At 33.5% G+C, this 25,262-nt stretch overlaps 1 protein-coding gene across 1 annotated transcript; it reads right to left on the bottom strand.

Moving 5' to 3' along the window:
• On the bottom strand, positions 1-25,000 carry LOC133336170 (uncharacterized; the record flags this gene model as incomplete). Its single annotated transcript, XM_061544462.1, has 7 exons — positions 1-526; positions 833-971; positions 4,038-4,270; positions 6,239-6,412; positions 14,679-14,886; positions 17,250-17,389; positions 24,808-25,000. Coding segments are annotated over 7 exons (1,545 nt in total), but the record flags the coding sequence as incomplete, so codon positions are not given.
• Positions 25,001-25,262: the final 262 nt, after the last annotated feature.

Below are 25,262 nucleotides of genomic sequence, written 5' to 3'. Positions count from 1 at the left end.
TTATTTGTTGCTGTACTACTACTATTGGCCATGCTATTATACTGCATGGCCTTCTGTTGGGTCTCAAACTAAAGATTATCTGGATAGCTGCGGAAATTATAGGTTCTGGCCCTTTGGAATTGCATTGTCTCAGCATTGTTGATATTGTTACCTCCAGAAACGCCCACTCCATTACCACCACCGCCAACCGTCGCCGTATTATATGGATTGATCATGGGTGCCGTTGACTGGGAATTCATTGTGCCCATATTGTCATCGTAGTTATGCTCATTACTCAGATTACTGCTGGCCTTACTGCTCATCGTATTGCTACCGCTGTGACCTTTAATGGGCTTAAATATGGCCGTTGTGGCATAATATTTTTCCATTGGTGGCGGTGGCACCTGTGGCGGCCTAGGGAATATACTGCTCAGTGGGGGTGGTGGGGTACGGCGGACATTAACATAACCGCCCGGTGTGGAATTGGACATTTTCGAGGGCATATAATCCTGCATGTGCGGTACAGCATAACCTCCTTCAGGAACATCTAAGTGGAAAGAGGGCGCACACACAAAACAAAAACGGAAAATTTTTGGAAGCAAGAAAACATAAAGAAAGAAAGGGGGAGAGAAAGAGACACAAAACAGGCCATTAAAACTTTGTTACATTTTTGGAGGGGAAAATAATTTTTTTGTGAACTCATCACTTAAGGTTTTATGGTCCCAAACCCTCACCATTTAATATTAAATAGTTGAGGTGGATTCCAGGCCATAATTTATGGTTGGAGTTCAAAAAAAGTCAAACTAAAGGAAATATTATTTTGTTGTTGTTGTTGCAGGAGAAACTCTCTTACCTGTATAGTCTGGCGTCATATTACATTGTAAATCATTAACAGCCGCATAGCCATTTACTCCGCTCGTGTACATATTTACATTAAAGGGTTCGTGGTAGAGGCTATTCTTGCCAATTGAGTCATTGTCATCAACGCTGGCCTATAGGAATAGAAAGGGGGTAAAGCAGGGAATTTAGTACAGAAGAAAAAAATAATTAAATAAACCATACAAATAAATTCGGTAGAGAGCCTAAATGGAGGTGAAGTTCTAAAAATAGCTCCCATATATAGTTTTGTCCGATTTTATGTAAATGGTGCATCAAAGTCCTTATATATCTTTCGATTTACACGAAATTTTGCATAGTGTACTGAATTTAGTCTAGAATGACGTGTGTCAAGTTTCGAGAAAATCTATGCAGATTTATATACAGCTCCCATATATACTTGCGTCCGATTTAAGGTAAATGGGGCATCGAAGGTCCTATATATCTTCCGATTTACACGAAATTTGGCATAGGGTACTGAAATAGGTCCAGAATGACTTGTGCCAATTTTCGAAAAAAATCGGATCAGATTTAGATATAGCTCCCATATATATTTTCGTCCGATTTTATGTAAATTGTCCCTATTTATCTTTCGATTTGCACGAAATTTGGCATAGCGTACTGAATTGCGACTAGAAATATATGTGTAAAATTTCTTGAAAATCGGTTCAGATTTAGATATAGCTCCCATATATATTTTAGTCCGATTTTGTGTAAATGGTGCACCAAAGTCACTATATATCTTTCGATTTGCACGAAATTTGGCACATCGTACTGAATTGCGTCTAGAATGGTGTGTCTTAAGTTTCCTGAAAATCGGTTCAGTTTTAGATATAGCTCCCATATATAGTTTCGTCCGATTTAAGGTAAATGGGGCACCAAAACACCTATATTTCTTTCGATTTGCTCGAAATTTGGCATAGGGTACTGACTTAGGTTCAGAATAATGTGTGCTAAGTTTCGTGAAAATCGGTTGAAATTTAGATATAGCTCCCATATATATTTTCGTCCGATTTTATGTAAATGGTGCCCCAAAGTCCCTATATATCTTTCGATTTGCACGAAATTTGGAATATGGTACTGCATTAGGCCCAGATTGATGTGTGCTTAGTTTCGTGAAAATCGGTTCAGATTTAGATATGGCTCCCATATATATTTTCGTCCGATTTTATGTAAATGGAGCACAAAAGTCCCCATATATCTTTCGATTTGCACGAAATTTGGTATAGCATAATGAATTAGGCCTAGCATGATGTGTGTTAAGTTTCCGGAAAATCGGTTCAGATTTAGATATAGCTGCCATATATATTTTCGTCCGATTTTATGTAAATGGTCCCTATTTATCTTTCGATTCGCACGAAATTCGGCATAGCGTACTGAATTGCGACTAGAATTATATGTGTAAAATTTCTTGAAAATCGGTTCAGATTTAGATATAGCTCCCATATATATTTTCGTCCGATTTTATGTAAATGGTGCACCAAATATATATATCTTTCGATTTGCACGAAATTTGGCATAGCGTACTAAATTAAGTCTAGAATTATGTGTGCTAATATTCGTGAATATCGGTTTAGATTTAGATATATCTCCCATATATATTTTCGTTCGATTTTAGGTAATTATTGCACCAAAGTTCCTGTATATCCTTTGATTCGCACGAAATTTGGCATAGTGTACTGAATTCGGTTTAGAATGGTGTGTGTTAAATTTTATGAAAATCGGTTCAAGATTTAGATATAGCTCCCATATATATTTTCGTCCGATTTAATGTAAATGGTGCACCAAAGTCCTTATATATCTTTCGATTTGCACGAAATTTGGCATAACGTACTGATGTGAGTATAGAATGATGTGTGTTAAGTTTCGTGAAAATCGGTTCAGATTTAGATATAGCTCCTATATATATTTTCATCCGATTTTATGTAAATTTTGCACCATCGTCCATATATATCCTTCGATTTACACGAAATTCGGCATAGCGTACTGAATTGCGTCTAGAATGTTGTGTGTTATGTTTCCGGAAAATCGGTTCAGATTTCTATATAGCTCCCACGTATACATATATATATGTATTCATCCGATTTTACATAAATGGTGCACCAAACTCCCAATGTGAGTTCGATTAACACGAAATTTTACACAACCTATGAAATTGAGACTTAAACGACATTATTGCGCTTTGTTGAAATCGGTGCAGATGCAGCCATAGCCTCCACATGGCTGTCGAACGGGTGTCTGATTGAGATTAAATTTTTCACAGTGCGACGCTCCGTTTTCCTAAATTTGTCTCATGGTACGCAGACGACTCTAAAACTGCCCAAATGAAATTAAATTTAGCATGGGTTGCGGAAAGGCATGAGTGTGTTGCTTCGCATATTGATATGCTATTGTAAGGATACATATGTACACGCAAAGTGTTGAAGGAAGGGTATCATATAGTTGGCCCAGTCCGACTTTACTACGCTCCTTACTGATTTAAAATATTTTTCTAAATTTTTAAAACCATTTTTTCAAATAGCCCAACTATTTTTTCAACTAGCGAACCTTTTCGTACTTTTTTTAAAAAAAAATATTTTTTCAAATAGCCGAATTAGGGGGATTTTTTCAGAATATTTTTTCAAGGCAATCATTTTCCGAACATTTAATTTTTTATTAAAAAATTAGCATATCATGTTTTTTTTAATCTCTTTTAACCTGCATCCTTTGCTGATACCATATCACTAGCCACCATTTGTTATTTTAGTTATTCCAAAATAATCCCTTGAAATATCCTTTTCCATCCTGAAACACCAAACTGTGAACAATTAAATACTTAACTCTGTTACTTTTTAACCTTCAAACTAAAACTTGGCTTCAGACCAACAACTTTAGCAAATTCATGGACAAAACAAAAAACCCACCAGACAAAATTCGCAAAAAAGGGAAACGGAAAAAAATCTTCCCAGAAAAAGGAACTGCATATTAGTCACTAAGTCCACCTCCAAAACTAGCTGACAGACTTGCGGATTTTATTTTTTTGGAAAAATCTCTGTATAATCTGTATTTTATTACTCGTTATGTCCTATTATTATTTGTTTTCTTGTTTTGGTTCATAGTTCCCGACCTCTCTGTGACCCTCTGCCGAATTTATACAATTTATTTTATTTTTGGTGTGTGTGTGTGTGCTTTTTTCTACTTACTTTAATTCCTGTGCCATTTGGTCGATGCTTATCAACATTGCCACCCAATGTATTTGGATTAAAACTATATTGGAATGCATCCAAAACATTGCTACCACGTGCCCTCTTCGTTCGGGATACAATAAATAATATGATTGCGACCAGCAGGATAATGATGGTAGTTAAGACGACAATAACAACGCCAATAAAATTCTCATCGGAGGGTTCTTGATCGATGGGTTTGGGTGCAATTACTAGAAAAAAGAGAAAGGAAAAAAATATAGAAAAAGTTAATAATTTACAGAAATTAAAATAAATATTTAAAAAAAAAATTTTTGAGGGTATTTCGAAGTGTGGAATTTGTTTTAAATATTTTTTTTAAGATTTTTTCGAATTGTGGAATATTTATACTCTTCACCAAACTGTGGTACAGGGTATTATGTCTTTGTGCATATGTCTGTAACAGGCAAAAGGAATCGAGATAGACCCATGGCTCCTTCTGAGAATATGCGTAGAATCACTTTCTGAGTCAAATTATGTATGTCCGTCCGTCCGTATGCCTGCCATGTTAAATTGTAAACAAAGTACAGGTCGCATTTATAAACCGATTTAAATGCAATTTGGCATAGGTCACTTATTTGGCCCAAGGATGACGCCTATTGAAATTGGAGAAAATCGGTTTAGATTTAGATATAGCTCCCATATATATTTTCGTCCGATTTTAGGTAAATGGTGTACCAAAGTCCCTATATATCTTTCGATTTGATCGAAACTTGTCACAGCGTAATAAATTAGGTCTAGAATGATGTGTGTTAAGTTTCGTGAAAATCGGTGCAGATTTAGATATAGCTCCCATATATAGCTTCACCCGATTTTAGGTAAATGGTGCAACAAAGTCCCTGAAAACAATTCAATTTGCTCGAATTTTGGCATAGCGTACTGAATTAGGTCTAGAATGACGTATGCCAAGTTTGGAGAAAATCGGTTCAGATTTAGATATAGCTCCCATATATAGCTTCACCCGATTTTAGGTAAATGCTGCACCAAAATCTCTAAAAATCATTCGATTTGCATGAAATTTCGCACAGCGTACTGAATTGAGTCTAGAATGATGTGTGTTAAGTTTCGTGAAAATCGGTTCAGATTTAGATATAGCTCCCATATATATTTTCGTCCGATTTAATGTAAATGGTGCGCCAAAGTCCCTGAAAATTATTCGATTTGCTCAATTTTTAGCAAAGCGTACTGAACTAAGTCTAGAATGATGTGTGCTAAGTTTCGTGAAAATCGGTTCAGATTTAGATATAGCTCACATATATATTTTCGTCCGATTTTATGTCAATGCTGCACCAAAGCCCCTGAAAATCATTCGATTTACACGAAATTCGGCACAGCGTAATGAATGAGGTCTAGAATGATGTGTGTTAAGTTTCCTGGAAATCGGTTCAGATTTAGATATAGCCCCGTCGTCCGATTTAGGGTAAATGGTGTACCAAAGTCCCTATATATCTATCTATCGATTTTCACGAAATTTGGCACAGCGTAATGAATTAGGTTTAGAATGACGTGTGCTAAGTTTCGTGAAAATCTGTTCAGATTTAGATATAGCTCCCATATATAGTTTTGCCCGATTTTAGGTTAAAGGTGCACCAAAGTCCCTGAAAATCATTCGATGTGCACGAATTTTGGCACAGCGTACTGAATTAAGTCTAGAATGATGTGTGCTAAGTTTCGTGAAAATCGATTCAGAATTTAGTATCGGTTGCAGAATGACATGTTTATGGATCCAATTTCATTTTACTGGTCCTTTAAAAATCCGATGTCTGTTGGGATCATCTGTTGAATATACCCAAATTGGTGAAGGGTATCATATAGTCCGCCCCGTCCGACTTTACTACTGGTTTAAGAATATTTTGTGTATGGAAAAAATTTCAAAGTGTGGAAATTTTTAAAAATATTTTGTGGTTAAATTTTTTTTGAAAATATTTTTTGAGGGTATTTCGAAGTGTGGAATATTTTTTTTAAATATTTTTTAAAGATTTTTCGATCGGTGGAATATTTTTAAATCATTTTCTTGGGATTTTTTTTCAATTTCTTAAATTTGTTTGGGAATTTCCCCAGCTTCATCTTTATTTCCTGGCCCTTTTAAATTTCAATTTTCTTAATGCCAAATACCACTCAAATCAAAGTTTGGAATGGAAAAAAATGCGGAGAATACTTACATTGTGGTCCATTATTATAGTTGCGTTCGCCATTAAGATTTGTTGTTGGCATTTTACCACCATTTTTATTATTATGATGATATTCATTACTTTGTAAAGGATATTCACGGGTATCCTGTGGCAATAAGGCGCCACGTTGCTCCTGTTCGTCTGTGAAATTTCCCACGGCTGGTACTGTTGTGGAGGCGATAGGATGATAGATAGATTTACACAAAAACGGAGGCATGAAAAGAAATGAAGAAAACAGAAATGAAATACAGATATTAAATATTAAGGATTTAAAAATTGTTTGGGATTTTTTTTATAAAATATTTATGAAAAGGACTCAAAAATAGATAAAATTGTTAAAAGAAATATTTTTTATTGCTTCCAAATTTAAAAAAATGAACTCTATTTCTATGCTTTAAAGTGAGAAAAAATAATATGGCACATGTCCTTTTGGTCCTGCAATCCTTTTGGTTCTTTGTTTCAATTGCTGCCTTTTGAGGCCCATACAAAATCTTAACACATCAACAAATTTCAACACATTTTTATATAATGTGTAAAATTATATAGACTCAATTTGTTCCAACATATCCTTGTGTTGTTCGCCTCAGTAAATTAAGGCCATTTTATAGGTTACTAAGTTCCCAAGAACCCTTTTAAATACACCTAGATTTTAATTCCCATAACAATAACAACCAACCACATAAAATAGAATATCTGAATAGAAATACCATTTTTGTCAAATACAAATGATTTCGAAATCATGAAATCGTAAAAGCCAAAAATTGAAAAGCCAAACAAAAGCTGCTGTCACACATCAGAACAACAAAAGGTAATACCGAAACAACAAATCACCACCAGCTGTGTTTTGTACCACACAAAAACAACAGGATGCACAACAACAACAACAACAAAAAAACTATATCTTTTTGTACCTTTTGTTTTTGATCAAAGGTGTTAGATTACAAATGCGTATATGTATATGTAAATACATATGTGGTGGTGATATATATATATATATATATATATCAGGTCACATAGGCAGACATATATATCAAGCATATATGGGTCACACAAAGTGACAGGGAAAAGAGAAAGCTTTAATAATGTTACCGTCTTTAATATTAAAACGTTGGGCGCCATTTTAATAAAAAAAAAAATTTCAAGACCTATATAAGGTGTGGATTTTTTTAAATAATTTTTTCCAACAACTATATAAGGCGTGGATTTTTTAAATAATTTTTTCCAACAACTATATAAGGCGTGGATTTTTTAAATAATAAATTTAAAACGTTGGGCGCCATTTTAATAAAAAAAAATCAAGACCTATCCAAGGCGTGGATTTTTTTAAATAATAAATTTAAAACGTTGGGCGCCACTTTAATAAAAAAAAATTCAAGACCTATACAAGGCGTGGATTTTTTTAAATAATAAATTTAAAACGTTGGGCGCCATTATAATAAAAAAATTCAAGACCTATACAAGGCGTGGATTTTTTTAAATAATAAATTTAAAACGTTGGGCGCCATTTTAATAAAAAAAATTCAAGACCTATACAAGGCGTGGATTTTTTTAAATAAAATTCAAGACCTATAAAAGGCGTGGATTTAAAAAAAAAAAAATCCAACAACTATATAAGGCGTGGATTTTTTAAAATAATTTTTTCCAACAACTATATAAAGCGTGGATTTTTTAAATAATAAATTTAAAACGTTGGGCGCCATTTTAATAAAAAAATTTCAAGACCTATACAAGGCGTGGATTTTTTTAAATAAAATTCAAGACCTATAAAAGGCGTGGATTTTTTAAATAATAAATTTAAAACGTTGGCGTATATTTTTTTAAAAAAAATTCAAGGCCTATACAAGGCGTGGATTTTTTAAATAATAAATTTAAAACGTTGGCGTGGATTTTAATAAAAAAATTCAAGACCTATACAAGGCGTGGATTTTTTTAAATACAATTCAAGACCTATAAAAGGCGTGTATTTATACCCTACACAACTATGTTGTCAGTGTATATATATTGGTCGTGGATTTTTTAAGTATAATTTTTCTCCAACTATATAAGTCGTGGATTTTTTAGACATTTGTGTCCGTCCGTCCGTCCGTCTGTCCATTATAATTTGTAAACACGATACAGGCCACAGTTTTGGACCAATCTTCACGAAATATTGCATGTAGGATGGATTTTTTAAAATGAAGACCCATATTGTTTTGGGAAAAGATCGGTTAATATTTAGGGGATGAAATGGACCAAATACTAAATTTTTGTTGGGTTTCTGGTCGCTCCAGATGCCGCAATTATGGCCCGAGCATCGTGAAATTTTGCATGGAGAAGGGGATCGGGCCAAAGAATAAGCATGCCTGTTTTGATAAAGATTTTTTTCAATAAATATATAAGGACCCTGACTTTTGTGTGAAAAATTTTTTCAAAATTATATATTCGTGGATTTTTTATATATTTACCCCAAATATATAGACCCGTGAAGTTTTTATATTATATCCAAGAGGATATTGACCTTTTTTTAAGACCAATTATATTGTCGTATGTGCTCGGATGTGGGAGTTACACCTAAATATTTACAGGTATCTCCGTATTCGTATATTATTTAGTAACCCATTATCACTCTAGAGAGCAGAACTATAACGATATATCGCTTTGAAATGTTCCATAAGCTTCCAATATATAAGGACAACGCCTTTTTATAATTTTCGGTGATGATAGATAATAATTTTGGAATGATGTGGACCGAAAACTATAATTTTTTATGTTATTTTCGAGTCGATATATAGACCACAAATGAAAGCCGAACATCACAACACAACCCACGGTGAAGGGAATCTGGACGGAATAAACATCCGCAGAAAATTTGAGATCCGCAGTAGTTGTGTAGGGTATCGTATGGTCGGCCCCATCCGACTATACTGCTCCGCTCACTGGTTTTTAAATAATTTTTTCCAACAAATATATAAGGCGTGGATTTTTTAAATAATTTTTTCCAACAAATATATAAGGCGTGGATTTTTTAAATAATTTTTTCCAACAAATATATAAGGCGTGGATTTTTTAAATAATTTTTTCCAACAAATATATAAGGCGTGGATTTTTTAAATAATTTTTTCCAACAAATATATAAGGCGTGGATTTTTTAAATAATTTTTTCCAACAAATATATAAGGCGTGGATTTTTTAAATAATTTTTTTTCAAGACCTGGATTTTTTTTCAAGACCTGGATTTTTTTTCAAGACCAGGATTTTTTTTCAAGACCTGGATTTTTTTTGAACGTGGATGCAGGCGGTTGAACATGTATTATGAGGTCAGCCCATTTTCTTGTGTCTTGTATGCATCATCCTCCCCTACCCCTCCTCCTCAGCCTCAGCCTCCACCTCGCCCTCCTCTTCTCTTTCGACTTATGATCATTATGGCCATATTCCAATATCTATTGAAATCTCTTACGGGAAAACTGTCTTGGCATTTAGTTTAGATAGCCTCTTTATTGGTGAGGAGGATGGATGGATGGGGGTATTCGATTTCAATTTCATTGAAAAATGATGCAGTACCATATAATGATAATAATAAAAACGTTTATTTTACCATTGGACAGTTTTATTGACTTCTTATTCTGCTCAGATGACAATGGTCGCGTGCTACCAAATCCGACCACTCCACCCGCCGTCATCATCATCACTTTACTTGATTCTTGGAGGAAGCACTGAGAAGAGTAGTCGTATTATCATCATCTTTATTTGTTGTCCTTTATGGCTATCAGTACGGACTCAAATTCGTGATATCAGAATATCTGAATGTGTCTATGTGTGTGTGTGTGTGTGACAAAAGGGGCCGTTTGCTGCAACCCCAACCAACCAATCGATTCAATTGTCCATTCATCTGTTCACTCGTTTCGTTCGATTCGATTCGTTTCATTTCGTCTCATCTGATTTCATTCTTTTGATATCTTCTCTTCTCGGGCTGTTGCTGTGCCTGTCTGCCAGCCAGCCTGCCTGTGAATCGATTTCATTGTAAGTAGGGCTGTGTGTGTGTTTTTTCCTTGCATTTGAATTGTGTCCTTTTGTGTTGAAGTATTCCAAATGTCACTGGCCATTGTTGATAATCGAACGAACACAACAGTCGAACTCAAGCCGGGCAGCAACAACAACAATCAAATAAACGAATGAGTGGAAAAAAATCGCATCGAAATCGAAATGCATGAAATCTCAGGCGTATAGCAGCAGTAGATCTAAAGGGAGAACTGGTCTGGCCGGACCGAGAGGGTGGGTGGGGAATTAACCCAGCATTTCTGCTACCATATATCCCTTGATGATGACGACAATGACGGCGACAACAACGAACGTTTCAAATGCATTCGATTTCATGTTACAAAAGATGAATAACGACGGACTATGTCATTGTTGAGGAATCGGATTTTTTTCGTTTGCCTGATCTCTGAGGAGGAGTGTAGCATGGGGGGGGGTCTGTGGGTATTGTATGCAAAAATGCATTTTCAAGTGTTTGACACTTGAAAGTGAAATGAAGCTGAAAATGATTTTCCAAGCACAATGTATTCCGACTTCTCTTCCTCTACCATTCCCCCGAGTACTGATTTCTTTTGTACAAATCTAAATTTTCTTTTTAAGTTTCGATTTTTCTTCAGATTTTTTTCGTCTCCTTCTTCATCATCGCTTGCTGTCAATCATTTAGATCAATGGATTTTTTTTTATACAAAAAACATTTTCTCCATGGAAATCATGGAGATGGGGAAAAAAACTTTATGCAAATGTAGTCAAGAAAAAAATAAAAAAAAAAAAATGGAAAATCTGAAAAATAACCAAAATTTAGGTTACGGAGAAGAAAGTGGCGCCCAACATAAACCTCAATAACTTTAATAAAGTGTGAAAAAATATATTTTTGGATTCCTAATTCAAGTAGTATTTACAAGCCAACTTTTAGGGCATTTAGACCAAATATGGATATTTTTTGAACATTTCATACGTTTTATACATATTGTCATAAATGTCGTAAAATCCCCTTAAATCATTACATTATGAAAAAATAATAATCCTGCTTTAGTATATAGTTCATTAACAAAAATTTTAGTTTTTCGACAATTTTTACACACATCATACATTTTATACAATTTGTCGTAAACCTAGAAAAATTCAATTTAATGATGATTTTTAGACAACAAGTAATTTTAGAGTTTTTCGACAATTTTTACACATCATACTTTTTATACAATTTGTCGTAAACCTAGAAAAATTTAATTTAATGATGATTTTAAGACAACAAGTAATTTTAGAGCATAGATTAATGTTAAAGTACCATTTGAAAATATAAATTTTGAAGTGTTTACGACATTTTTGACAATGCGTATAAAACCTTAAAATCATAAAAATGGTTATTTAGTTAAATTTATTTTTGAATTTTTGGGTGTTTTAGTATTTAGCTAAATAAAAAATATTTTATATTTTGTGTTGCCATCATTTACATTTTATACGTTTTATACATTTTGTCGGAAACCTGGAAAAGGCAAATCTTATGCTGAATTGTGAACAGCAATCCATTTGAAAGTATATATTATTAGTAATGTACCATTTAAAATCCTACAAATTTAAATTTATAATGGTTTACGACATTTTTGACAATGTGTAAAAAATATATAGAGTAATAAATGAAATATTTAATATATAGAATATTTTATAAATGCGTCATTTAACACTATTGCATTATAAAAATTGGGAAAATATACATTTTTACTTGTATACGACATTTTTGACAATGTGTAAAAAACCTGAAAATCATGAAAAGTTTTGTGTACTTAAATGTATTTGTTAATTTCTCGATTAAAGTTAAATAAAAATTACTTTTATTGTTTAATTTGTACTCAAATATGGTTTACGACGTTTTCGACAAAATTGTAAAAAAACTTAAAATCATTGAAAGTCAATCTTATGAATGAAATTTAATTGTGTATCAATTAAAAAAGTAAAATACGACGATTTCTGAAATGTGAAATGGTCGTATTTTACTATTTATAGTGGTTTACGACATTTTTGACAATGTGTATAAAACCTTAAGAACAGAAAATTGTTATATACATAAATTGATTATTGATATTTTAGTATACAACTTAATTGAAAAGTGCACTATTTTTGTAAAAATTCTTCCTAGCCATGGTTTACGACATTTTTGACAAATTGTCGGAATCCTCAAAATCATAAAAATTCAATTTTTTGAATGAAATTTTATGCTATAACACAAAAACTAGTAAAATTTGAGCATTTTTTTAATGTGAAAATATAATTTTTTGGTGGTCAACGACATTTTGTGACAATGTGTAGAAAACCTCAAAACTATGAAATAGTTTATATACTTTAATTAAATTTTGCATTTTTGAATAAAGCTGAATACAAAAATTCAATTTTTTTTATTAAATGTCTTCCTTAAAATAGTTTACGACATTTTTGACAAAATTGTCGAAAACCTCAAAATCATAAAAATTAAAAATTTTCAATGAAATTTAATGCCATATTACTGAAAATTGTAAAATTGGTACATTATTAGGGTTTTTACACTTTGTCAAAAGTGTCGTAAACCTATTTTTATGTAAAATTTGAATAAAATTATTAACTGAAATAATTTTTTCTAATTTTTTCTGTTATAAATTTATTCCAAAAAAGTAAAATTTGAGTATTTTTAAATTTTTTACAAATTGTCGAAAATGTCGTAAACCTATTTTTTGTAAAATTTTAATAATATTATGTACTAAAATAATTGTTTAGGATTTTATCTGTTATAATTTTATTTGAAAGAAGTAAAATTTCAGCATTTTTAAATTTTTTACAAATTGTCGAAAATGTCGTAAACCTATTTTTATGTATAATTTTAATAAAATTATTTACTAAAATAATTTTTTTATGGTTTTATCTGTTATGAAATTATTACAAGCTGTCGTAAATTGTTAGAAAATGACTTAAATTGTGAAAATCGACATTTTTTACAAATTGTCAAAAATGTCGTAAACGAATCTTTGTGTAAAATTTGAATAATATTATTGAGAAAAATAAGTTGTTATGATTTTAACAGTTAGAAACTTTTTAGGAAATCATAAACTGTCTGAAAAAAATATTTTTCCTGGGAGAAAGGAAGCATTTCAGGCATTCCATCCCTGGCAGCCTTGAGATTCCACTGCGTTCAATAATACATTTGCCTCTTGGCTGCATTCTATTAGTCTGCCATTGATTTCTATCACCCCGTTCCCAAATGATAATAATTTCACAGCTACATTTGTAAAGGATACTCTTCGAGAAGGAGAAGAAGAATGCCAATGAAGGAATGTTTTTCGAAAAATTTTAACGGCCATATCTTCGAAGGTTATTTACAAAGTAAATAGCTTTAATTGCTTACTTGCTTGTGGAGGAATGAAAAAAACCGAGACTAGGAATTTCTTTGAAGATAGACGTCTCTCTCCCCATTAACACAACAAAACCACAAAATATTTCTTCCTAGAGGCGGGCAGGAAGAAAGGCTTTAAAAATCGCTCATACCATTACCTCTCGACCCCTCCTCCTTCCTCTCCCCTGAACTTAAAACTTTAATTGTTTATCTATGAATGCTTTTGAAAGCACTTTTCACATTCACATTGACACACACACACACACACTCGCAATCTGGCATAACAAAACTTTCTGACACTTTGCAACCCCTTGAAAATTCTGAAGTGGTCCCCCCTCCACTTCGGGACTATTCAATACAATTCCCTTTTCCTGTTGTTTAAATGGCTTTATTGAAAATTGTCCTCGGGTTTTTTAAAGCAGCGGTTATTTAATGTGCGTAATTATGGCATTTCCTTATTAATAATAAATCATAGCCGGGATAACAAGGGAGGAGAAGTAGAAGAAGCGAAAAAAATAGCAGGCGTTAAAAATTCCTTTTTTTCTTCTTCTTCTTTGTTTGCCATTGATGTTAAGTGGTTAATGGCAGGACCCTTTAAAATACGATTCTCAATTGTTTTTACTTGAACTTTTGTTCTGTTAGGACATTGTTTTGGAATTTAAAACAAAGGAGTGGAGTTTAAAACGCAATTGCGTGATTTTGAGATTTAATAAAAAAATCTGGAGGACAATGGAAAGGATTTCCGAAAAAAAAGATTTTTTTGGGTCTGCTATTAATTCTGGGAATAATGGCTGATAAATAAAAAAATGAATGGATTTATTTTTTCTTTCATATAATAGAAAGGATATAGAAAAAATTAAGGATATCGAGAAAAATTAAAAAAGGACATTTTCTCCAAGAAAATAAAACTCAACCCAAATATCCCCATTATCCAATTAAATAAAATTTTGACTTCCCTAAAATTCAAATTCCAATTTTTTATCCTTTCCCTTTGAATCCTTTTTTATTAAAAAATATTTTCTTTTTTATTTTTAATTATTGTTGTTATTGACTTCTTACCTGACACAAAGGATATTTCCGATAGCATTATCCATTTAACAGCAAAATATAAATTGATTTTCAAATATTTGCCAACACGATGATGAAGCTTTATGGTGACATCACGGGCATGATCCATTATCGTATCGGGCATATAGGAGAAATGGACAGGTTCACCGGAAAAGTGTCTACCACCAATGCTAAAGAAGACTTTAGCATGGACAAAGACCTGAAAGGAAATTAACAAACAAAAAAAATGTTAGGATTTGAAAAAAATATATAAAAATATTAATTTTAAAATAGGCGTGGATTTTTTTAAAAAATATTTTTTGAAGGCCTATTTTTAACAGTCAGAATTCTTATACCCTACACAACTATGTTGTCAGGGTATCATAGCTTTGTGCAGCCCCAAGAGTTTGTAACGCCGCGAAATATTGGTCCTAGACCCACCTTTAAGTATCTCGACTAGCTGAGTCGATCTAGACATGTGTGTCCGTCCGTCCGTCTGTCCATTATAATTTGTAAAGACGCTACAGGCCACAGTTATGGACCACTCTTCGCGAAATTTTGCATGTAGGATGGGTTCTGGTCAATGAAGACCCCTATTGTTTTTAAAGGTAAAGGTCGGTTTATATTTAGGGAATGATTTTCTGGTCTCTCCAGAGGCCGCATTTATGGCCCAAACTTCGCGAATTTTTACATGGAGAAGGGGCCAAGAATAAGCATGCCTGTTATCATAAAGATCGCCCATAATTTAGCGGGTCAAATGGACCCTGACTTTTGTGTAAAAAATGACAAAATTTGTATTATATGCCGTATATATTTACTCCTCAAGGACATCGAGCCGAGAAGTTGAATAGTCTATCCAAGAGGAGTGGTTGGCCTTCAAATGGATACCAATTACAATGTCGTATGTACTCGGAGGTGGAAGTTACACGTAAATATTTACGGGTGCTTACGTATTTTGATATTATTTAGTAAACCATTATTCCACTAGAGGGGGAAAATATAGCGCTGATCGCTTTGAAATGTTCCATGAGAATCCAGGTATGGTCAAGGACAACACCTTTAATTTTCGATGATGATCAGATAAGAATTTTTGGGATGAAGTGGACTGAAAACATAATTTTTGTGTGTGTTTGATTTCGAGTCGATCTACAATTATAAGCCGAACATCACAACACAATCTACGGTGAAGGGAAGATGGACAAATTATTAGAAGGCCTGTACTGAATAATGGGAATATTCGGATAATACTACAGTGTAAGGAAGAGGTGCTGTTGACCTCTAATCGGGCAAGGGGATACAACTATCACGAAATATTACCCAGGCTTTGAATAAAAATCCGCAGAGTTGGCCCCGTCCGACTATACTGCTCCGCTCACTGGTTTTTATACCCTTCATCACACTGTGGTACAGGATATTATGTATTTGTGCATATGTTTGTAACAGGCAAAAGGAAACGAGATAGGCCCATGGTTAATTTTGAGAATATGCATAGAATCACGTTCTGAGTCTATTTATGCTTGCCCGCCCGTCCGTCCGTCTGTATGTTCATGTTAAATTGTAAACAAAGTACAGGTCGCATTTATAATCCGAATTGGATGAAATCTGGCATAGGTCACTTACTGGGCCCAAGGACAAACCCTATTCAAATTGGGAAAAATCGGTTCATATTTAGATATAGCTCCCATATATATTTTCGTCCGATTTAATGAAAACGGTACCTATATATCTTTCGATTTGCACGAAATTTGGCAAAGCGTAATGAATTAAGTCTAGAAAGATGTGTGCTAAGTTTCGTGGAAATCGGTTCAGATGTAGACATAGCTACCATATATATTTTCGTCCGATTTAAGGTAAATGGTGCTGCAAAGTCCCTATATACCTTTCGATTTGAACGAAATTTAGCACAGCGGAATGAATTAGGCCTAAAATGACGTACGTGAAGTTTCGTGAAAATCGGTTCAGATCTAGATATATCTCCCATTTATATTTTCGTCCGATTTAAGGTAAATGGTACACCAAAATCCCTATATACCTTTCGATTTGCACGAAATTTGGCACATCGTAAAGAATTAGGTCTAGTATGATGTGTGTCAAGTTTCCTGAAAATCGGTTGAGATTTAGATATAGCTCCCATATATATTTTCGACCGATTTAAGGTAAATGGTGTACCAAAGTCCCTATATATCTTTCGATTTGCACGAAATTTGGCATAGCGTACAGAATTGAGTCTATAATGATGTGTGCTAAGTTACGTAAAAATCGGTTCAGATTTATATATAGCTCCCATATATATTTTCGTCCGATTTAAGGTAAATGGTACACAAAAGTCCCTATATATCATTCGATTTGCACGAAAATTGACATATCGTACTGAATTAGGCCTAGAATGACGTACGTGATTTTTTTTTTAATATTTTTAGAATTTAGAAAATTTTGTATTTTGTTTTTGCAATTTTTAAATTTTTTTTTAAAAATAATATTTATTTGCAGGTTCAAAATTTTTTTTAATATTCTGAGAATTTCTAATTTTTTTTTTTTAATATCCAAAAAAAAATATTTTTTTTTTAATTTCCTGCAACTCACCTGAACATCCTTGGTAAACATATTGTTTGTATGTAAAATAATGGCGCTGAAGTTACGCACGGTATCGAATTCGAAAACAATTTCAACAGGTTTGCCCATTAGACCAGGGGTATCATTGCGCCAGCCGATCCATTCATAGCCTAAAAATAAAAAATAAGAGAGAAAAAAATTATTAGATAAATACCAAACTATAAAAAAAATTATTCAAATTTTTTTTTAATTAAATATATAATTCAAAATATTTTTTCTTAAATAAAATATGAAAGTGTATTAAAAAAAACTTTCAGTAAAACATTTCAACAAACAATTACAGCTGTTAACCCGGCCAAAAAGGAACCAACTAAAATTCACCATAATTGCTGTATAATGGCAATACACTGGCCAAGGCAAATAATTCGTGGCAAAGTATATATGTATACGAGTGTGTGTTTGTGTGTATGTGTGAGTGTGGAGCTAAAGTAAATGGTTAAATTTGTCAACCTTATAACTTTTGGTTCTCTCACCCTTCGCATCAACTAAAGTCTTAAATAACCAACAAAGGGACCATAGTTTAACTGGTCCTAGAATAGGCTGACAGCCAACCAACAGGGGAGAGAGGAGAAGGCTAGCAGCACAAAAAAGGTTAAAATGTCGCGTTCTTAAGGTAATAATTTTTGTTGGCGCTTTTGTTTTACAAGCCAACACACACAGAGAGAAGGTAGCTCCACTTGCTCCCCCAACCCCTCGCTCGGAGAGCAACAATAATAACGTCAACAGCATGAAAACATAAACTGAAGGTTGTACGAAATTTTTTCACGAATAACAAAACCAAAAACAAAAAAAGAAAAACTAGTGCACACTGCACAAACCAACAACAACAACAATAACTATGTTAAAGACATAAATTTCCCCAACTAGGTAGCTATGTAGACCTGGGCCGAGGGTTTAAGCGTAACTTTTGGCTTGGCCTGCCTATATACGTGTGTGTGTGTATAGACTGCCTTTCAATGCGAGCGACATTGTCGTAATAATTTGTATGCGTGTTTTGGTATGTGTGACTGTGTGTGTCGGCATGTCAACATTTTACAAGGATAAAGGAATTCTTTTAACAATCATCCTTATTGCGCACACATACAAACACACCCACACAAATTATTATTCGATGTAAGAGAGTGTGTGTGTTTGTGTTTTGTATTTTTACTGCTGGTGCGTGTTTGAAATTACTTTAGCCTTTCACAAAATTCGCCCGTTCTTTTTCCCCCTTTTGGTAAGGAAATTACATGCTCATGCTGCACACACATACACACAAAGAGTGTGGAATTATTTTTGTGTGTATATTAAAATAAATAAATAAAAAAATTTAGTCGCTACCGAAAAAAAATTGAAGGAATTTTCCATAGTTTCATTGTTGAGGAATTTTTTTGAAATATTTTCAGAAGGCCTGCTTGTCTTCTAATTTTGAGATTTTTTTAAAATATTTTTCATGTTTTTTAAAATATTTTTTCAAGGCATAGATTTTTTAAAAAATATTTTATATATTTTTATACCCTATACAACTATGTTGTCAGGGTATTATAGCTTAGTGCGGCCCCATGAGTTTGTAACGCCTAGACCCACCTTCAAGTATACCGATCGTCATATCTCGACTAGCTGAGTCGATCTAGACATGTGTGTCCGTTCGTCCGTCCGTCCGTCTGTCCATTATAATTTGTAAATACGATATGGACCAATCTTCACGAAATTTTGCATGTAGGATGGGTTCTGGCCAATGAAGACCCCTATTGTTTTAGATAAAGATCGGTTAATATTTAGGGAATGAAATGGACCAAATACTAAATTTTGTCGGATTTTTGTTTTTTTTTTGTCGGTCGCAAATATGGCCCGAACATCGTGAAACTTTGCGCGGAGTAGGGGATTGGGCCAATGAATGAGCATGTCTGTTTTGATAAATATCGGTCAATATTTAGCGGATCAAATGGACCCTTGACTTTTGTGTGACAAATTACAAAATTTGTATTCTATGGCGAATGTATTTACTCCCGAAGGACATAGACCCGAGAAGTTAATAGTATATCCAAGAGAAGTGGTTGACCTTTAAATTGATTTCAATTACATTGTCGTATGTACTCGGATGTGGGAGTTACACTTAAATATTTACAGGCGCTTGCGTATTCAGATATTATTTAGTAACCCATTACCACACTAGAGGGCGGAAATTTAGCTCTGATCGCTTTGATATTTTCCATGAGGATCCATGTATGGCCTAGGACAACGCCTATAAATTTTGGTGATGATCACATAATAAATTTGGGATGAACTGGATCGAGAACTTAATGGAAAGCCGAACATCGCAACACAACCCCCTGTGAAAGGAATATGACCAAGAAATTAGAAGGGTTGTACTGAATATTAGTTATATTGGTAGACCTCTAATCGGTCAAGAGTGTGCAAATATCGCGAAACATTGCCCAAGCTCAGAATATAGAATCACAGAAAGTTAGATTTTCGTGGAAGTTGTGTAGAGTATCATATGGTCGGCCCCGTCCGACTATACTTCTCCGCTCACTGGTTTTAATTACTTAAATCTTTTTCCTGTATTTTTTTATCTCCTTTAAATTTTCCCTGAACTTCCTTATTTTCTACCGAAGTAGGCCTTTGAAATATTTTCCCCTCGCCCATCATTTTAAACACTTAACGCGTTGTCATTACCCGTCCTTACCCCTTTTGCCATCATTATTATTGGACAAAAAATCTGCCATTAGACCATCTTCATTTTCTTATTAACAACGAATTTTATTTGACAAATGTCTAAGCAGCCAAGACCAACAGCAAGTCCACAACCCTCCTCACCCCTTAACCAGATTATACATTCAATACTTTTTGTCCTTGGAATCCTTGTTGGCAAATGTTGTTGTTGTCATTTTGTTTGCTTGCTTACGCCCTGTCATCTGTCTACTTTTCGAATAATATTTCAGTTGTTTATTTGGCAAAAATTCACAATCACAAGACAGAAAATATTTACCAGGGAGATTTTCGTTTCTTTTTTTTTCGGGGGGGAAATTAAAAAAGTTTCATCGATAAGGAAAGAAAAGGATGAGGAAAAAACACTGAATGGACGAGGCAAAAAGAAAATAAATAATTTCCTCATCAATAAACACGGACGGCACAGACACATTTTATAAATAATTTTTTTCGGGGAGATGGTGGGGTTCCCTCTGATAAAAATTTTTGTTGGCGAACTTCAAAAATATGAACAATAACCAAAAATGAAGTTGGTTTTTTTGTGTTTAGGTTTTCAATATTCTCCTACCATTTTGGGGGGAATTTCTTTGTTTTGCTGGAATTGTATAGCCACAAAATTTAAGCAGACAATCCATAAAGCAAATGCTAAATGGCCAGGCTGGCAGACAGACAGACCGGGAGACAGACAGACAGACAGACATACTGCAAAATATTTAGCATTAATGGCCATGTATGCATGTCTGTCTCTTTGTCTAACTGACTGCATAGTCCAACCATAAATAGTATGCATAGTTTTTCCCCCTTCCCCATTTTGGTTGCAAAAAAAAATTTAATAATTTATGGCAACACTGGCATTCAATTCACCAAGCAAGCCAGCCATCTACAAAACAGAAGGTCGCTTACAAGTTGCTGCTCAGCCCAGTCTAGAATTACCCATACATATTGACTAACTTCCGCCCAGCAAAAATAAATTTCCCTATAGAGCCGAAATATGGGGGCAAGGGACGAAGAAAGGGAACCCCTTGGGTAACTAAGGTGGGGTGGGAGAAAGTAAAATAAATGTATGCGTGTGTAAGTTATTTTGGTTATATGATTTTCATTTCCATTTCGTTTTGTAGTTTTGTGACGTATTCTGTTACTCTGGAGAGTTTATTTCTCTACCCTCCACTACCAATCCGCCAGGAAGATGAGGTCAGGCGTCCCCCAAACATTTCAAACAGGAAGAAAACTGAAATGAATGTTTATGTGCAAGCAAACACCAATACTGAGGGGGCTCAAAAGAGTGAGGAGAGAAGGAAAGAGAGGGAGAAGGGAGAGAGCGGAAATGAAAGAGAGGGTGAACCGGGGAGCAAAACTTCATCGATTTCATTTGGCATTGTGCCAATAATCAAAAATTATTGTAAACTTTACATTTTAAGTAGAAAAGTTTCCCAGTTTCGTTGTTGTTGTTGCTTTTGCTTCCTGCTTCCAACAACAACATTTCAATGTTGTTGTTGCTATCCTCGAATTGCTGCTACTTACTTCATTCATTCGCTCGTTTTCATTGAATATTCCATGAGTACATGAGAAGAATCAAAGTTGGAATAGTTAAGTTTTATTTCAGGACTTTTTCTATTTTTTGGTTGTTTATTTGCAACAACAACAACGAACTGAAAGGATAAATTGTATCCTTGTTTGTCTGCAAACTGTTAAATTAGTCTGAATGTCTGGATATTTTATTTTCTGTATTTTATTTTTTTTTAGTTTCCCTGTGAAGCATTGATTTGCTGCGGGGTTTTTTATTTCGAAGTGAAATGGAAGAGTTAGGGGTGAGGAAAGGATAGAAAAACATTTAAGGATTTAATTTATAAAAACCCGGTAAGGAAAGTTGTAAAGTCGGACGGGGCCGACTATATGATACCCTTCACCACATTGGGTATATTCAACAGATGAATAATAACAGACGTCGCATTTTTAAAAGGACCAGTAAAATGAAACTGGAACCATAAAAATTTCATTCTGCAACCGATACTAAATTTTGCATTTGACCAGATATAGAAGCTATATCTAAATCTGAACCGATTTTCAAGAAATTTAAGGCACACTGTATACCTAATTTACCTAAAATCGGACGAAAATATATATGGGAGCTATATCCAAATCTGAACCGATTTTCAGGAAACTTAGGACACATCATTGTAGACCTAATTCATTACGCTGTGCCAAATTTCTTGAAAATCGAATGATATATAGGGACTTTGGTGCACAATTTACCTAAAATCGGACGAAAATATATATGGGAGCTATATCTAAATCTGGACCGATTTTCAGGAAACTTAACAGACATCATTCTAGGCCTAATTCATTACGCTGTGCCAAATTTCGTGCAAATCGAAGGATATATAGGGACTTTGGTACAATATTTACCTTAAATCGAACGAAAATAAATATATGGAGCTATATCTAAATCTGAACCGATTTTCAGGAAATTTAACACACATTGTTTTAGATTTAATTCAGGACGTTATGCCAAATTTCGTGCAAATCGAAAGATAAATAGGGACTTTGGTACAACATTTACCTTAAATCGGACGAAAATATATATGGGAGCTATATCCAAATCTGAACCGATTTTCAGGAAACTTAGGACACATCATTGTAGACCTAATTTATTACGCTGTGCCAAATTTCTTGAAAATCGAATGATATATAGGGACTTTGGTGCACAATTTACCTAAAATCGGACGAAAATATATATGGGAGCTATATCTAAATCTGGACCGATTTTCAGGAAACTTAACAGACATCATTCTAGGCCTAATTCATTACGCTGTGCCAAATTTCGTGCAAATCGAAGGATATATAGGGACTTTGGTACAATATTTACCTTAAATCGAACGAAAATAAATATATGGAGCTATATCTAAATCTGAACCGATTTTCAGGAAATTTAACACACATTGTTTTAGATTTAATTCAGGACGTTATGCCAAATTTCGTGCAAATCGAAAGATAAATAGGGACTTTGGTACAACATTTACCTTAAATCGGACGAAAATATATATGGGAGCTATATCTAAATCTGATCCGATTTTCATGAAACTTAACACACATCATGCTAGGCCAAATTCAGTACGCTGCGCCAAATTTCGTGTAAATCGAATGATATATAGGGACTTTGGTACAACATTTTCGTCGATTTTAGGTGAAAATCGACGAAAATATATATGGGAGCTATATCTAAATCTAAACCGATTTTTCCCAATTTCGTTTCCTTTTGCCTGTTACAATCATATGCACAAAGACATAATACCCTGCATCACAGTGTGGTAAAGGGTACAAATATTTTTTTAAAAAATCTACACCTTGTTAAAAAAGAAATCGACAGAACATATCACCTAATTCCGATCCTTATATAAACCTCCTCTAATTGTTATATAACACATGCCGTTATTTATATATATAAGTTGTTGTTTTTTTTATTATATAGGCAACCAAAAATTTTGAAATTTTTGTTGTTGTTGTTGTTGATATTAAATAAAAAACTTTTTCTATTTATTTACTTAGTTTTGTTGGGTATGGCAATCATATGCCATTAATCATATCAATTAGGCAGGGAGTTCGGTCAAAGTTTGCCATTTTTCTGTGACAAGGACAAAATGTATTAAACATGCAAAATCATGATTTGTATCCAAATGGAAGCAAACAAACAAATTTAGATATTATCTACTGGCTAAAGGGCAAAGAAAATAAAAATTGTCACAAATTTAAGGGAAAATGGAGGGGGAAACCTTGAAGCAATTTTTTTGGTTACATGACATGAGGTACAAAATTAAAAAAAAAATAGGAAGAAAACATTTTTTTCCAAACCCAAACGAGGCGTGAATTTATTAATTTTTTTTTTTCATAGACCTACACAAGTCGTAGATTTTTTAAATAATTTTTTCCAACACCTGCACAAGGCTTATATTAATTAAATAATTTTTTCCAAGGCCTATATAAGGCGTAGATTTTTTAAATAATTTTTTCCAAGGCCTACACAGGGCGTATATTTTTTAAATAATTTTTTCCAAGGCCTATATAAGGCGTAGATTTTTTAAATAATTTTTTCCAAGGCCTACACAGGGCGTATATTTTTTAAATAATTTTTTCCAAGGCCTATATAAGGCGTAGATTTTTTAAATAATTTTTTCCAAGGCCTACACAGGGCGTAGATTTTTTAAATAATTTTTTCCAAGGCCTATATAAGGCGTAGATTTTTTAAATAATTTTTTCCAAGGCCTATATAAGGCTTAGATTTTTGAAATAATTTTTTCCAAGGCCTATATAAGGCGTAGATTTTTTAAATAATTTTTTCCAAGGCCTATATAAGGCGTGATTTTTTAAATAATTTTTTCCAAGATTTTTTAAAAAATTTTTTCCAAGGCCTATATAAAGCGTAGATTTTTTAAATAATTTTTTCCAAGGCCTATATAAGGCGTAGATTTTTTAAATAATTTTTTCCAAGGCGTAGATTTTTTAAATAATTTTTTCCAAGGCCCAACAAGGCGTAGATTTTTTAAATAATTTTTCCCAAGGCCCAACAAGGCGTAGAGTTTTTAAATAATTTTTTCCAAGGCGTAGATTTTTTAAATAATTTTTCCCAAGGCCTATATAAGGCGTAGATTTTTTAAAGAATTTTTTGGGAGGCCTATATAAGGCGTAGATTTTTTAAAGAATTTTTTTGGGAGGCCTATATAAGGCGCAGATTTTTTAAATAATTTTTTCCAAGGCCCACCTATATACGGCGTGGAATTTTTAAATAATTTTTTTATTTTATTTATTTTTATTTATATTCCCGTGTTATATTTGTACTCACCTTTACCGAAACCATGAATATCGGTGCGGAAATTATCCTTGCCCTTTTGGCCATCGACCAATTGACCCAGTCCATCAACATAACGATCACCCTGTTCAGTGCCATCATAGGTTTTGTCCGATAAATCGACTTCCATGCCACGTTGTACGCCCTTGGGTATGCTATACGAAACAATGCCCTCTGAAAAAGACAAAAAACAACAACAACATTAATACAAATTAATTACAATGGAAATTACGCACTTCGAGATATATATAAATATTCATTTCAGAACAAATTTAAAATAATTTAATACAGGAAATCTATTAAATAAATACAGCGACACAAAACTCCTTGACAATTCAGTTCCCCGGGGTATTCGAAAAGGAAGGAAGTTTTTTTCTCTCTCTTTTTGGTTTGAATATTTTTTTATTCTTTTCTGATGTTGTTTTTTTTTTTTTTGTATTCAGTGTTCG

This window comes from Musca vetustissima, unplaced genomic scaffold (genome assembly GCF_032173495.1).
Source record: "Musca vetustissima isolate MV318-11 ecotype Yass unplaced genomic scaffold, APGP_CSIRO_Mvet_v1 utg124213, whole genome shotgun sequence".
NCBI classification, from domain to species: domain Eukaryota; kingdom Metazoa; phylum Arthropoda; class Insecta; order Diptera; family Muscidae; genus Musca; species Musca vetustissima.
The sequence above is the reverse complement of the archived record's forward strand: the minus strand, read 5'-3'. Positions and strand labels throughout refer to the sequence as shown.